At 48.0% G+C, this 15,114-nt stretch overlaps 1 protein-coding gene across 11 annotated transcripts in view; it reads right to left on the bottom strand.

The window, feature by feature from the left end:
* Nucleotides 1-15,114, bottom strand: part of DPF3 (double PHD fingers 3) — a 277,931-nt gene that overhangs the window by 91,692 nt on the left and 171,125 nt on the right. For all 11 annotated transcript variants that reach the window (XR_014242371.1, XR_014242372.1, XR_014242373.1 and 8 more), the window contains exon 6: nt 10,889-10,967. Coding sequence is in view for 7 of the 11 variants with exons in the window: in XM_082384351.1 (XP_082240477.1) it covers nt 10,889-10,967 (79 nt within the window). In the remaining 4 variants the exon portion in view is untranslated. The remainder of the gene's footprint in view (nt 1-10,888; nt 10,968-15,114) is intronic.

Below are 15,114 nucleotides of genomic sequence, written 5' to 3'. Positions count from 1 at the left end.
CAGCGCGGGTGTCCCTCTGCAGACCTGGCATCTGGCCCTGGCTCTGATACTAACCCACCGTGCATCCTTAGACAAATCCCACAGCTTTCTGGACTTGGTTTCCCTATTTGTAAAATATGGCAGTTGCATCAGACCATCTCTAAGTCTTTCCATTCTAACAGTGCACAACGCTTTGTTTCTCTGGGTCCTCCGAGGACTGTGTGCCTCCTGAAGCAATTATTCCCTCAACTGTGATAGAAAAATGATGTAGATTCCCAGCCACAGGATCCACCCAGGGGCTGCCTACGCCCTTCTCCCCACCCCACCAAGCCAGGTCGGCAGATGCCCTTCTGTGGCTTCATGTCTTCTTCCAGGCCACCCTTGATGCTTATTTTAAGCTGAATTCTTCTGGACAGAAACACAGGGGCTGGAGTAGGGGTGGGGTGTAATATCCTGATTTTTCAAAGCCACATTCCTCGGGGCCTGGCACTGACCCATATATTAGGAGTGAGCCCAGAGCCAGGATCTATCAAATGCCAGTGATCCACAAGTCCTGTGTCTTCATCAAGGGAGGGCATTCTGCGTATTTTAGGAATTTACTGTATGTGAACGTGGCTACATGTTTTAAAAAAAAAAAAACAGGAAGAACGGAGATAGACAACAAGGTTTCATTTCAAAATACTCTATAACCTGATTCTGGATCCCCCACAGAGAAATGCAGAAACTTTCAAAACCAAAGCATTAAATGTGTTAGCAGAACTCTTTCCTGCTCTGTTGAGAAGCAGGGTAACATAATTCTGGTGAACTCTGGGGTCAGTCGTCCTACGTCAGCTAATTGGTTGTGTGACCTTGGGCAAGTTACTTAATCTCTCCAAACCTCAGTTTCCTTGTCTGTAAAATGGGGATAATAATAGTTTTATACCTCATGTGGCTATTGTGAGAACTGAATGAGTCCATCCTTGTAAAAGTACTTAGCACATTGCCTGGCACGCAACAAATGTTCAACAAACAGTAGCTATTTCTGATCATTCAGTTCACTCTCAGAATGCTTCCCTGGTCTCTGACAACGCCAGCAGCCAGAGCACAAAACACCACTGGGGACTCAAGTGTGAAATAAGTACCCTTCCTTGAATTAGTAGAAAAACAATAAATATTTATTGAGCATGTTTATGAACCAGGCAGTGAACTAATTATTTTTACACACGGTCTCATTTCACCCTCTTGAAAACCCTCTAAGGTCAATCTTATTGTCCTCACTTGACAGAAAAAGAAACTGAGGCTCAGAGAGGTTTTTGTGATTTGTCCTAGGTCGTGGCTAGGGCGTGTTGTAGCAAAGACTCAAATCCTGGGCTTCTGATTCAAGAGCCATCTTCTTCGGGCCACCATCCCTTATAGAGATGGTATCTTTGATTCCTTATTCTAGTGAAATCATACATTAGCATGTCCTTAATTCACTTAAAGAGTCAAATATCATTCTTTTTTTAATCTTCATGGAAAATAATTTAAATAATAAATATTACTGTCAACATTTCTGGAGAAGATAAACAGAGAAAGGCAAAAAAAATCAGGTGCAATATCATAAAGTGTGGTAGCCTCCAAACATTTGGGAATCTGGCCAGTGTGCTCTCTCCGGGGATCTCTGGGTGAATACCTGACATAAACACTCCTTCAGATGCTTGATTTGTGAGTCCTGACCTACCAAGTGCGTCTCAATGACCCTTACCTGAAGCAGGCCCCCATCCACCTGCGACATCGGTATAAGTTCCTCACAAACTTTGGGGAAACAAATGTATACGAGCATATTTTAGACATTTCTGCCTGGATGTCCTGCCACTTCCACAAACCCATGTGTCAAAGTTTCATCACTTCCCCAAATCACCTCCTCCTCCTCTAGAATATTCCAGTTAAGCCTCCCTCATGTCTCCATTACTCAAGCTCAAGACTTTAAGAGTCACTGTTGCCACCTCCCTCTCTCTTGTAACCCACATCCTGTCTGTCCTCTGCCAGGTTCTGTGGATTTTTCTTTCATAAAGTCTTGCTTGTTGGTCCCATCCATTTTGTTCCGGCTGTCACCACTGTCCAGACTTCATGTCTTCTCCTTCCTGACTGGAAAAGCCTCCTCTTAGCCACAGGCTTCAGGCTCTCTCCCCTGAACACCTAATCCTCAAGATTAACCATTCCAGAGATGTCTCCAGGATCATCCATGATTCACCACTGACTATACAGGCCAAACTCTAAGCAGCTCAGTCTAATGTTCCCGGCATCCTTATCCAGCTCTGTGCCCCTCAATCTCCCTACCCAAACACTCTGCTTCAGCCACGCTGGTCTATCTTCTGCCCTGGTATGTGCATCCCACATTCAGCATTTTGGGAGCAGCCGCTGTGCTGGGTCTGGGATGCAAGTTGAATATGACACGGTCTCTGCCCTCAGGAGGCCCACAGTCCAGCTTGAAGAATGGACAAATAGACAAACTGTTATCACACTATGTGAGAGGTAGCCTATGCAGAGTTATGTACAAGGTAAGGTAGATTCCAGGAAGAGAGGAGTGACTGGTGGGGGGATAGGGAGATTGCAGGGGAGAGAGAGAGAGATTGCTAACTGGGATCAAGTCCCGGCTCTGCCACTTACTCACTGGGTGACCTCAGGAAAATTAATTAACCCCTTTTCTCCCCAGAATCCTTATCTGTAGGATGGAGATGATCATGCCATCTATCTCCTGGTATTTTTCAAGGATTAAAGAATTAATATAGATGAAACCTAACATTCCAGGCCCATACTATAAATCAACAAACTTTTGCCATTACTATTATTACCTCCGGCTGATTCCCACATACCCCTCCTTCCCTGGAGACCTCCATCAATTCAATACACCCTCACTGAGGACCTGTTTGGCATCCTAGGGAAGCACCCTCTGACATACCGGTCCCCAGCCCCAGACCACTCCCTTCCCTGAACTCCTGCAGTGCTCACTGCCTACTCAGTGAAAACTGCCTGTGTTATCTCCTCCTGGGATATCAGCCTTATCTTGCCAACTACATTGGTGACAGAGGAAATAAGGAAAAGGCAAAGGTGGACGAAACAGTCATTAAGCACATATCATGTGCAAACAGTTTAATATATATTATCACATGTAGCTTTCCTAACCGTGTACATCCCCTCTCCACATCTCAGGACAATGGACACTCCCAGGAGCAAGACAATTTTCTCGAAAAATTCTGGATAACAAGCTAACAAGTGGCAGGGTCACAATCTGACCTCAGGCTTCTCACTCCAAAGTCAGCGCACCTTCTTTGTGCAGCTCTTGCTAACCCACTTCCCTGACCCCCCACCAGGACTTGAAATAAGAGAAATCAAAGGCTGTGCACCAGGCACTTTGACCTCACAGTTCTGCTTGTAGGAAATAATAAAAGCCTTATGCAAAGATATAGCTGCAATATTGTTTTTAATAGTGAACAAATTTTAAACTGTCTAAACATCCAACAAGTGGAACAATGATTGAGCAAACTGGGGCATGGCCATATCATGGAACACCATATAGTCTTAAAATGTTGTCATAAAAATGTCCTTATTGACATGGAAGGATGGTCCTCATGTGTTGTTGAGTGGGGGGATGGGTTAAAGTGGTATATATCATTTATTGGGGGGAGGGTATAGTAGACAGAGACAGAGAGAACCCTAAAATAGGATACAACAAAACAAAATGGAAATTACCTCTGAAGAGTAAGATTATGGGTGATTTTTATTTTTCCCTTTATGCTTATCTGTAATTTCTGATTTTTCTGCAATGAACGTATACTGTTTCTGACTGGATAAGAAAGTAATTCAAGAGGGTGTGCACATAGGTATAAAACAAACTTACGATTACCAAAGGGGAAGGGGAGAGGGATAAATTAGGAGTATGGGATTAACAGATACACATTAGCATATATAAAATAGATAAACAACAAGGATTTACTGTATAGCACAGGGAACTATATTCAGTATCTTGTAATAACCTATAATGGAAAACAATTGAAAAAAAAGAATATATATGTATAACTGAGTCACTTTGCTGTACATCTGAAACTAACACAATACTGTAAATTAACTATACTTCAATTAAATAAATAAATAAATAAATAAATAAATGAGGGTGTGAGTTACAGCCCAGAAAAGGCAAACCTAGGTTTGGTGGTCAATGGGCAAGGTTCTTGAGAGAGCTAGAGGGTATGAGGGTATGAATGAGAAATTTCAGCCTCTCCCCAGCCCTGTCTCCTACCAGCCCTGCTGGGGCAACCTGCAACCTGTGTCCATGAAGCGAGGACATTTAAATATTTAAACAGACCCAGCTTTGCAGGAACAAATGCACTCAGTCTCCAGGGATCAATCCCATGCCACAGGCCCTGCTCCACAAATCAAGTTTCTGGGGCACGGAGCCTTTCCCACCCCTCCCCCATCACACCCCACGCAAGGACCTGCAAGATAATAGCGGCAACAACTGAGTGATGAGGCCGGCTTCCCTTCAGCGGCAAGGGCAGCCAGCCTGAAGGCCGCGTTATTGGCTTTTACCACTGCAGCTCAAAGCTAAAAGCACGTGAGCCTTAGAGAATGGGGGACCTTAATGCCCTCAAAATTTTTTTTAATAAGACTGCAGTAGTCATCTGATTCTTCCTGGGCACTCAGGTATGGGGGAAAACGGAGTGATTTTAAGGAGGCTGAGGTCAAGCAGGGTTTCTAGAACGCCTTGGGAGCAACTGTGCCTGCCCCATGCGCCAATCCAGTCTGCTCTCGGCCCCGCGGAGTGGTCTCCTGATATCCCACGGGCCAGCATCCTGTCTCTCAGGAAAAGAGCCTCATTATTAAGCTGAGAAGAAAGAAGCCCATGGCGTCGGGGAGACGGCTGATTGAGGAGGTCTAGAGACTCAAGAAAGGAGCTCCCCATCATTGACAAATGAGGAAAATGGTGCCATAGCCACTGAGGGGTGGAACCAAGACTACACCCCCAGACCCTGCTTCTTGCCCCATACATTCTCCCTGGGGTAAACACCACCCAGAAGAGCAGGGAGGGACCCAGACCCTATTCTGACACTGCCCCAACTGGACAGAGTTACACCCCACCAGATTTCTAGAAGGGAGGAAACACTGTGAAGTCACAGGCCACACGATCGAAAATACACGTCTGTGGGATGATGGTGGTAGAGGAAAAAGTTCTTGCTGATATGGAGGCTGAATTGAGAGAGATCACTACTGATGTGTGAATACCTGACATGCCTCAGAGGTAAGTCAAGTTCCCAGGAGGGCTTCAATCACGTCTATTTGCCTTTTGTCACTAAGCTACCCTAATGACCCAGTTAGGGGTGGGAGGCAGAGTGATTTTAATAGATTTAAATTTAAAAGGCCCAAAATTATGTAAACTATTCCACTCCACTTCAGCTATAATTACTACCTGACTCCAGCTTACCAACCTGACACCTGGAAGCCGTCTGTCAACAGTAGCCAGGGCTTCACCTCATAAATAAAAAATAAAAATAATGAGCAAGCGCTCATTCATTCACAGTTAAAGCATGTTTTTTCCTCAGCTCTTAGGACAGCCAAGCTCCATACTGGTTTGGAGGAGGGCACATTTAGCCAGAGGTTTGTGCAGAGATGTCCTGGGGTGTATCAGCTCTGGAGTTGGAGAAATGAGGATTCATATCCCTGCTTTAGCATTAACCAGCGGTGTGATCTCGGACAAGTCCCCTCACTCCTCTGAGCCTGTTTCTTCTCCGTAAAGTGAGGTCAGTTGTCCCTGCCTCTCAAGGTTAGTGTGGGGATTTACAGAAATAATGTATATAAAATGCTTAGCACAGTGCTCGGCACACATAAGCACCCATTAGCAGGGGGTCATCACCGTAATCAGAAAAGGCTGGGCGCAAAAGACAAGTGTTGGCAAGGATGTGGGGAAGTTGGAGCCCTCGTGCGCTGCTGGTGGGAAAGCTAAATGATGCAGCCGCTGTGGAGAGCAGTATGGAGGTTCCTCAAAGAATTAAGAATAGAACTACCATCTGATCCAGCAATCCCACGTCTGGGTATTTATCCAAAAGAGTTGAAATCAAGATCTCAAAGAGATATTAACACTCCTATGTTCATTGCAGCGTTATTCCCACTAGCCAAGACGTGGAAACAACCTAAATGCCCATCAATGAATGAACGGATAAAGAAAATGTGGTGTACGCATACAACGGAATATTAGTCATCCTTTAAAAGGAATATTGCGTTATTCAATATGCAATCACACGGATGAACCACAAGAACATTATGCTAAGTGAAATAAGCCAGTCCTAGAAAGACAAATACTGCGTGAGTCCACCTATATGAGTTATCTAAAGTAGACAAATTCATAGCATCGAAGACTGGAATGGTGGTTGCCAGGGGCTGGTGGGGAGGGGGTGATAGGAAATTGCTAATCAACAAGCATAAAGTTTCCATCAAGCAAGATGAGCAAGCTCTAGAGATCTTCTGTACAACAATGTACCCCTACTGAACAACATACATTGTGCACTTAAAAATTTAAGAGGGTAGGTCTCAGGTTAAGTGTTCTTTCTACAATGTAATTAAATTTAATTTTTTTTTAAAGAAAAAATTGGGAAAGGAAAAAAAAAAAAACTTCACAAATCACTTCCATTGTGCCCCACAGTAGGGCAAATGGGTGCTTTGTTCCTCCCTAAATGGCTGAAGCTTAGAGACAAAATGTTCTCCTTCTCCCTGAATATCACCCCATCACCACCATCTTCTTTCCTATGATGCTCCTTGAACAAAGAAAATAGAAAAGTGAGTCTCTCTCATCAGGAGTCTGCCCCAGTGATGCTAACAGAAAATCCAGGGCTGGGAACAGTTAGGAAGAGAAGTGGCAAACTCTTGAAATTATTTTCAAAATATCTCAGTAGCCCAAGCCCAAGAATTTCTTTCATATGTCTATCCCCAGTTATCACCTCACCTATAAAAGGGAGTTAATTACATTATTGGGATTTAAAGCCATTAAGTAAACTAAAGTCAAGTGCTGGGTTGCTGAATTTTATTTCAGACTACTGAGTTTTATATCAATGTTGAAAGAACAGGAAAGGAAAGATTCTAAAGAGACCAACTAAAACAGCAATGCAAGCTGGTGGCACTCTGCCTGGAGAATTCCTGGAGATTCCAGAACTTCCAGATGCAAAAAATAGGGAATAATAAAAGGGCTGATCAGTCAGAGGCCAGAAGCCTTCGAATTTGAATGCGGTAGACCAGTCATTCTCAAAAATCAGTATTCATAATTATCGCCTGAGAAGCTCTCAAAAATGCAGATTCCCAGGCCTACTCCCAGTGATTCTGATGTAGGAGCTCTGGTATCTCGGTTATCTCTGCACAGGTGGTCCAGGTCCACACTTTGACCAGCACCAACAGCCTTTCCTACAAAGTCACATGTAGGTGCTTTGCTGTAGGGAATGAACACTTTCCCTTTGGCAAGAGATTGAAAGGGAAGAAACAGAACTTTAATCCTGAAGCTGGGTAAACTTTCAGGATAATTAATAGAGATTGGTTACTTGCTGGAAAATGAAGTATTCATCTACACACACACCATGGATTGGGTAAAAAATAAATTATGTTCAGATGATTTTAATATTTCTCTGAGATGGAATAAATTCAAGGGCTGAGTGAAAGGTAACAAGCAAACTATCTATCACCTGAAGTTAGCAGCTAAGATAATATTTCAACCACCCACCTTGAAAGGGAAGCTTGGACTGAGAACAGAGCAGGGCAGCTATATAGGAATATACACCAGGTATGGCTAAATACAATCACATCTGAAAAATAGCTACAACTACTCCACAGAAACCCGGAAAGAGGTGGTGGGGTCCAAGGTGGCCTAATATTTTCATAAATAACTCGAAAGATGGAGTGGGGATTACGCAAATCAATCCATAGACAATACAAAAATGGCAGGGATTGTGAATCTGTGGTGAATGAAATTTAACTACTGGGCAATGTCTTTAAATTTGCCTTTATTGAATCTTGCATATTGAAGTCACATATTATTGTATCTCTTTATGGAGACTCAATAGGGCCAAATGCAGAGTGATTTATGGAAGCAGGAATAATCAAATGTAGAAGTAGAAAAGAGCACACACCTGGAGAGGCATTAGCCCGGGGGTCAGGACAGGCACCGGGTGGGAAGTGGCTGAGATGGTGCACAGTGCAATGGGGTGGCCAATTACTTCTATTCTCTACAGATGTGGGTGGTGTTAAAAGCCGATGTGTAAAATAAACAAGGAAATGTGTCTGTTACTCTTTGAACCACTTGGCCTGGGTGCTACTTCCAATGAGAGTGCTGAGCTTAAATTAAACCTGGAAGAGAATTCAGAGCGGGCCATCGCAGAAATTATGGGATGCATCCCTAGGTAAACCAAGAATGCAAGGGGATGTTAAGAGGGCCTCCAGCATAGACGAAATCCTGAAGGTGCCTATTTGTTGGGAAAAGATGCACAAAAGCTAAGCGGGCCTGTAGGAGAGAAAAATTTCAGCTCCTATTAAGGAAAAAACAATCATTCAAAGCACAGTTGGAATCATGGAAGAAAGGGCAGCTTATGGTAACACCATCCCTGGGGACATTCAAGGAGTTGACGAGACACCTCTCTACTTAGGATGCATTAGAGATTATTAAAAGCATTCCTTGCTCAGCTGGGGGGGGTGGGAGGTGGGCCTTGTGACCTCTCCAAAGGTCATTCGTATCCCAAAGGATCACATGTCTGAAGGGCACCAGATAAAAATAAAGTCTATTAATCACTGAGCTGTCACACAATTTCCTAAGAGAGCCAGGATAGAGACGGGCGTTCCACGGTGGACCTTGTCCCGCCGAGGGAGGAAAAAGCAGGCAGTGCCTGTGCGGGCAGAGCCAAGACATCAGCCCCTGAGACTTCCAGAAAGCTGCCACCAGGCCTGCAATCAGGCTTCCCAAGCTCCACAGGGTAAACAGGAGGAGGAAGAGAGCCCGTGGGGAGGGGAACAGGAAACAGCAAATGGCACTGAGAGCCCTAAACAAAGCCGCAGGAGCTCGGGGGAGAGGGGGTGAGCCAGGCCAGACAGGGACACCCACAAGGGCGCTTTGTGGATTTAATACTAAGGAGGCAAAGGCGGGGAAGACAGGAACTGAGGGGAGGGTGGAGAAGGGCGCACGGGTGTGTCTGGGATTATTTCCGGCTGAGAACCCAATGAAAGCTGGAGAGAGAGCGTGAAAGGTAATCCCACTATCTGCAGTAGCAGAAAATCACCTAAGAAAATACAGCTTTTTAGAAGAGGAATGGAGTGGCAATGCCCCAGTTCCAAAGCAGCTCTTGGCCTTCTTGATAGCTGGGCTGCTCTGGCCAGACACAGCTGGAAAGCCTGCCCCCTGGGGGTCTGAAGGACCCTTCCCAGCCCAGAATCAGTCTCCCGAGGGCTAGCATGCTTGGGCTTTTATACATCAGAACAAAACTGAACCCCATCCAGGAAGCAAGACCAAGGCGGAAGCAGGCACCTCCTGGTGTTGCCGAGAGACATCAGACCCATGCCCTGCTCCCTCCTCATCCTGAACCGGCCTTGGCTTGGGATGGAGATGTTACCTGCAGGAGTCGTCTCAGGAATGTCATCTGCACGGTGTATTAAGCAGCCAAGTGGGGGTGATGGAGTTTGAGTTCTTCTAGCAAAATGTTCTCCAACCAGCTGTCACCCCACCGGGCACAGAACAACTTTTTGAAATCAAAAGAGGCCAGTGAAGAGGGAGGAAAAGGGCACCACCCCCGATGTACTCCCTGTGCCCCATCTTCCCCTGGGTCTCTCCCACTTTCACAGAGACTGCAGACACTGGCAAGACGGGCAGGACGCCCGAGGAACCACTGTGCCCGGGCCCTGCCTCAGCGGTCCCGCTGCCATCCTCACTGCAGCCCCTTCTCGCCCACGGCGGAGCTCTGCTTCCTCAGAGAGGAGAAGGTGGGAAGGGAAGATGGTCAGGGAGAGAGGTTTCGAGGGCTGCCCTTGCCATGGAGAGAGCAGGTGGCACCCGATATGGTGAGAAGACAACTAGGGAAAGGTTTTTTTTTTTTTTGGCTGCACCACACGGCATGCGGGAAGGTATCTTACTTAGTTCCCCAACCAGGGATGGAACCCATGCCCCCTGCCGTGGAAGCGGGGAGTCTTAACCACTGGACCACCAGGGAAGTCCCTAAGGCAAGGCTTTTAAATCCACCCCCCAGTGCTCCCATAGGTGAGAAAGACAAAAGCTCTCTCAAGCTGACAGCAATCCCTCGGAAAGCTGCAGGTCTCTGGAGGTCCACCCGCTGCCACCGCCCCCGCTGCTCTGCCCCTCGGCCCCTCCCCCGCTCTGTCTGCAGACCCTAAACCCAGGAGCTGGGCAGTCGCTTGACCAAAGATGTTTCAGAAGCAAGCAAGAGAAGCTGGAGATGGATTGAGGGCCATTTATTAAACTAAGTCATGGTCAGAGAAAGATTCATAACCTGCCCCACCTAGGACAGGAGAGCGAGAAAGAGAAAGGAAGTTAAAGGGAAACAAATGAAAAGCCACAGGAGCCAAGTACCTTTGTCGGAGGATTTTGAGTTATGCTTTTGTTTGAATTCTCTGAAACAGAGAAAGAAAGAGAGGATGAACCTTAAGGAGACAGAGAGTGAGAGAGAGAGAGCCGGAGGAAAGCCACGAAGGAGGGCACTGCAGGGAGAGGAGCACGGGGCCAGGAGGCCTCCCGAGCTTGCTTCTCCCTCCTGCAAGCAACACCAGGGCCTGGAGCAGCAACAGGAGGAGGTCAGGGGGTGCCTGCGGTGAGGCAGCAGCAGGCAGGCCCGAGAGGAGGAGCCAGCGAGCCTGAGGCTGGGGCACAGGAAGCATGGGGCCCGGGCAGGAAGGCGGCGTCTGCCATACTCACTGTCACAGACGTAAGGTTTGTCGTGGTCTTCCTGAGAGGCGGCGTCGTGCCTCCTTCTGCCACCTGTAGAGCCACGGGCCTGGGGAGACACGGGAATATTGGGATGCTTGTTATGCTGACAATCACTACGGTTCCTGAGCACGTTTTCTGTGAGGCCCTGAGCGCTTCACCCATATCTCCTCATTCAACCTTATACTACATTTGTAGTCTCTCATATACCAACCCCATTTTACAGGCCAGGAAACTGAGGCCCAGAGATGCTAGATACCTTGCCCAAATCACTCAGCTACTCACCCGTATCACTTCATTAAATCCTCACAACTCCAAGAAGCAGGTGCTACTATTATCTCCATTTTACAGACTTAGGAGACTGAGGCAACAGAGAGGTTAAGTAGCTTCCCCAAGGTCACTTGCTCACTAAGTGCAGAGCCAGGACGCAAACTCAGGACAGTCTGACTGCAAAGCCTTGAGCAGTCAGAATTCCCATCCTCTACTGTTCCTCCAGCTCCTTAGCCTTCCAGCTTCGCTGACACCACATGTGGGTGCCAACCCAGCTCCCCTCAGCTGCCCAGATAATGGGCAAATTAGAGCAAGTAGCGTAATTGCAGCTATCACCCCAGACTCCTGTGTTCACACTCCCCTCCAGCTCAAGTCTCTCAAGAGGCAGCCAGGGCTTCCCTGGTGGCACAGTGGTTAAGAATCCGCCTGCCAACGCGGGGGGCACGGTTCGAGCCCTGGTCCAGGAAGATCCCACATGCCTCGGAGCGGCTAAGCCCACGAGCCTGCACTCTAGAGCCCGCGAGCCACAACTACTGAGCCCGCGTGTGCCACAGCTACTGAAGCCCGCATGCCTAGAGCTCATGTTCCGCAACAAGAGAAGCCACCACAATGAGAAGCCCACCGCACCGTAGTGAAGAGTAGCCCCCGCTCGCCACAACTAGAGAAAGCCCACGCACAGCAATGAAGACCCAACACAGCCAAAAATAAAATAAATTTAAAAAAAAGATGAGATAGACCAGAAAATGCTTTAAAAAAAAAAAAAAGAGGCAGCCAGGCCCAGCATCAGGGCGTGAGCACCCCTCCCCGCTGCTCGGCCTACTCCATGGGGCAAGCTTCCACTGAGGCCCCCCTGTGTGGTCTGCCTCGGGGCTCCAGCCAGTGGCAGAGACCTTGACACCTGACACTCTCCTGGGGCTGGACTCTTGATACCCCCACCCTGTGTGCATCTCCAGAGAGGCCAGCATCATCTGGGGTGAGGGTGGGATGGGCTCTACCTCCAAGGATAGATAAGAGCAGCCAGAGAGGGAGCTGGCGGCTGGGCAGCCCCAGGACAGTGGCTACAAGAACATGGCAAGGTTTATTTTTAGACCTTTGTAAGTCCCACACCGGTCACATGGGTAGCACCCTAGCTTCCTCCAGGTCATTCTCTGGTAATGAGTAGCAGTAAACTCCCAACCAAGGAAAGGGCCTGCTGGGGTCTTTGGAGACAGAGAAGAAGGTGCAGCAGATGAGAAATAAAACATGGCAACATCTGGTGTGCAGGGGAAATGGGGCAGTCCCAGGGGCCTGGTCTGGAAAAGTGACCCCCGGGGGGACTTCATGGTCAAAAGGCCTTGAGGTGCGCGCGCACACACACACACACACACACACACACACACACACAGTTTCCCTGGGGATGTCACAGTGGAAAGGCCTGTACGCCAGCCCTACGGGGCTCACTCTCTCCCCAGAAACACACCCTTCACAATCAACACCACCTGCCAAGCTACCAAGGCCACCACCTCCTCGGCTGTCTCTTTCCAAAACAAATTACAAAGTTCCACCTCCCTCCTTCCCTCCCCTCCAGGGCGCTTTCCCTCCTAGCCTCCCCACCCCCCACCCCTCCACACGCACCAGCCCGCAGTCCCCTCCCCTCGCCCTCATTACTCAGAGTTGACCCCAAGAGGGAGCTGTGCGGCACTGGCAGTCACCCCGAGGCACTGACAGGCCTCCCCGCCTGCCCACGTTGAGGGTGGTCACCCTCAGCTGCCCGCGCCCCCCCCCCCCGCATCCCCCCTTGGAGAAGCCGGGGACAGCTTGACGTGTGCAGCCCGCAGCCCTGTCACAGGCGCCTGGGAGCAGGTGAAAGCAAGTCAAGCAGAATGACAGAGGCAACAGCAGACTCAGGGAGGGGGTTCTGGGAGACTAAAAATACCACCCAGGAGAAGAGGAGGAGAGCTGGAGCTGGGAGCAGCCAGCAGGAAGCGGGGGCCCTGCCGAGAGCCAGGGTTTCATCGCACTCTGCAGGGCTGCCGGCAGGGCGGCTGCTGCACCCACTCTCTCCCTGCACCTCAGTTTCCTCAACTGCAAAATGGGGATTGTGGCTATAGGGCATTGAGGGGACAGGCAAGGGACGCCTCCTGTGGCTGGAGCACACTTCTAGTCTCCTGGAACATTTCAAGCTTGGAAACTCGGAATCCTACTTGTCTTGCTCAAATGTCACCTCCTCAGAGAAGCCCTCCTGACCAATGCATGTTCACTCATCCCCTCCATCTCTTACCCCTACCCTGCTTCATGTCATAGCACTTAGCATTGTCTGACGTTATACTTGGTGTACTTGTTGGTTTTCCATCTCTCCCACATAAGGGTGGAAAACGTCTATTTGGGTGACCGTTATACTTGGAACCTGGCACAGGGCCAGTCACCTAAGCAGCACTTAATAAATGTTTGCTGCATAAATGAATCAATCCATCAGTCGGCTGGTCAGTGAGTTAATCATCTTTGGTTCTTCTTCTTCATTCTCTGTATCCAAGTGCTATTGTGTCTTCCTTCAAAAGCCATCTCAGGCTTTGCATTTCCCTTCTATTCCACATCTTAATCCAGGAGCTCATCAATTAACCCCTGAACTGCTCAAAGAAGCCGCCAGCTGGGGTTCTACCTCTGTGTTGCCCTACCCAATCCATCCTGCATGAGTCTCAGACCAATTAGACAAAAGGAGTGAAGGACGGGAGCCCATGGTCATCCATTCATTCACTGCCATCCAAAGCCCACTGACATATCCACTGACGACCTAGTGCCAGTCCTACCAGGATCACATCATGCTGATGCTACGTCCAAGTCTTTGTTTTGATTGATCCTGGTCATGGATCAGCCTCTACTCTGCCCATCCACATCTGGTCCATGCTTTAGCCTTGCTAACATGCCACACCTCCAAGAATCTTCCTCTTGCCACACTGATGAGTAAAGCATCAGCTTTAAAGTCAGACAAACATAGGTTTAAACACTAGCATGTGTTTTTGAACAAGTTACTTCTCTAAGCGTTAGTTTTCTCAGCTGTAAAATGGGCATAGCAACATCTTTATTGCAGAGTTGTTGTAGTGCTAATAAGGGGGTGTGAAAGCACAGGGGACAGAGCTAGGTCTTCAGGAAGTACTCAATAAATTATTTCCCCTCCTTGCCCAGTTGATTGCTCTTTCCTCTGAACTCTTATTGCATTTGGTAAGTGCACGGTCAGAAGCCTGCTGCTTTCTAATTGTATCATGACTATTAGCATTTTCTCCTCAATTTAATTCCAAGGTCCTTGAGGACAAAGATGGCACTTCATACCTTATTATGAACCCGTGACATTTAGCACTATGCTAGGCACACAGCATCCAAAGCTCTTTCACATATATTAGCTCAGTTAATTCCTACAATACCATCTGAGTTTAACCAAGTAATATTATTCCCATTTGGCACTTGATGAAACAGGTTCTGAGAGGGTTCATGATTTGCCCATAGTCACAGAGCCAGTAGAAGGCGGAGGCCCAGATTTCCAGAATCTGTTACAGAAAACTTTGAAGCTGATGTCCAAAAGAAACCATCCTCCCTCTCTGAGAACTGCTCATCTGACTCCACTCCTCCCCATTCCACCTCCCCATTCACACACTGGTGGGCCATGGCTGCCATGACTGCACCACACAGTCCTGCCCTACTGGCCACCGTTGATTGGCTGGCTCAGGAGTAGACATGTGACCCAAGCTGGGCCAATCAGATTCTACCCCCAAGGTACTCTGAATTGGGAAACAGTGACTCTAGTTAGTACAGGTCACTTGGGGGACCCATAAATTCAGGAACTATGGGGCCACATGCACAGAGAAGCAGGAGAGGCGATCCTGCAAGAGAAGAGTAAAGGAAGGAGAAGTAGAGGCCAGAGCTGCCTGGGTTCCTTACTCTTTCCCAATCCTAAATCCCCGCCACCATCTTGT

The sequence above is a fragment of the Balaenoptera borealis genome, assembly GCF_965194805.1.
Source record: "Balaenoptera borealis genome assembly, chromosome: 3".
NCBI lineage: Eukaryota > Metazoa > Chordata > Mammalia > Artiodactyla > Balaenopteridae > Balaenoptera > Balaenoptera borealis.
This window is presented reverse-complemented; position numbering and strand designations above follow the sequence as displayed.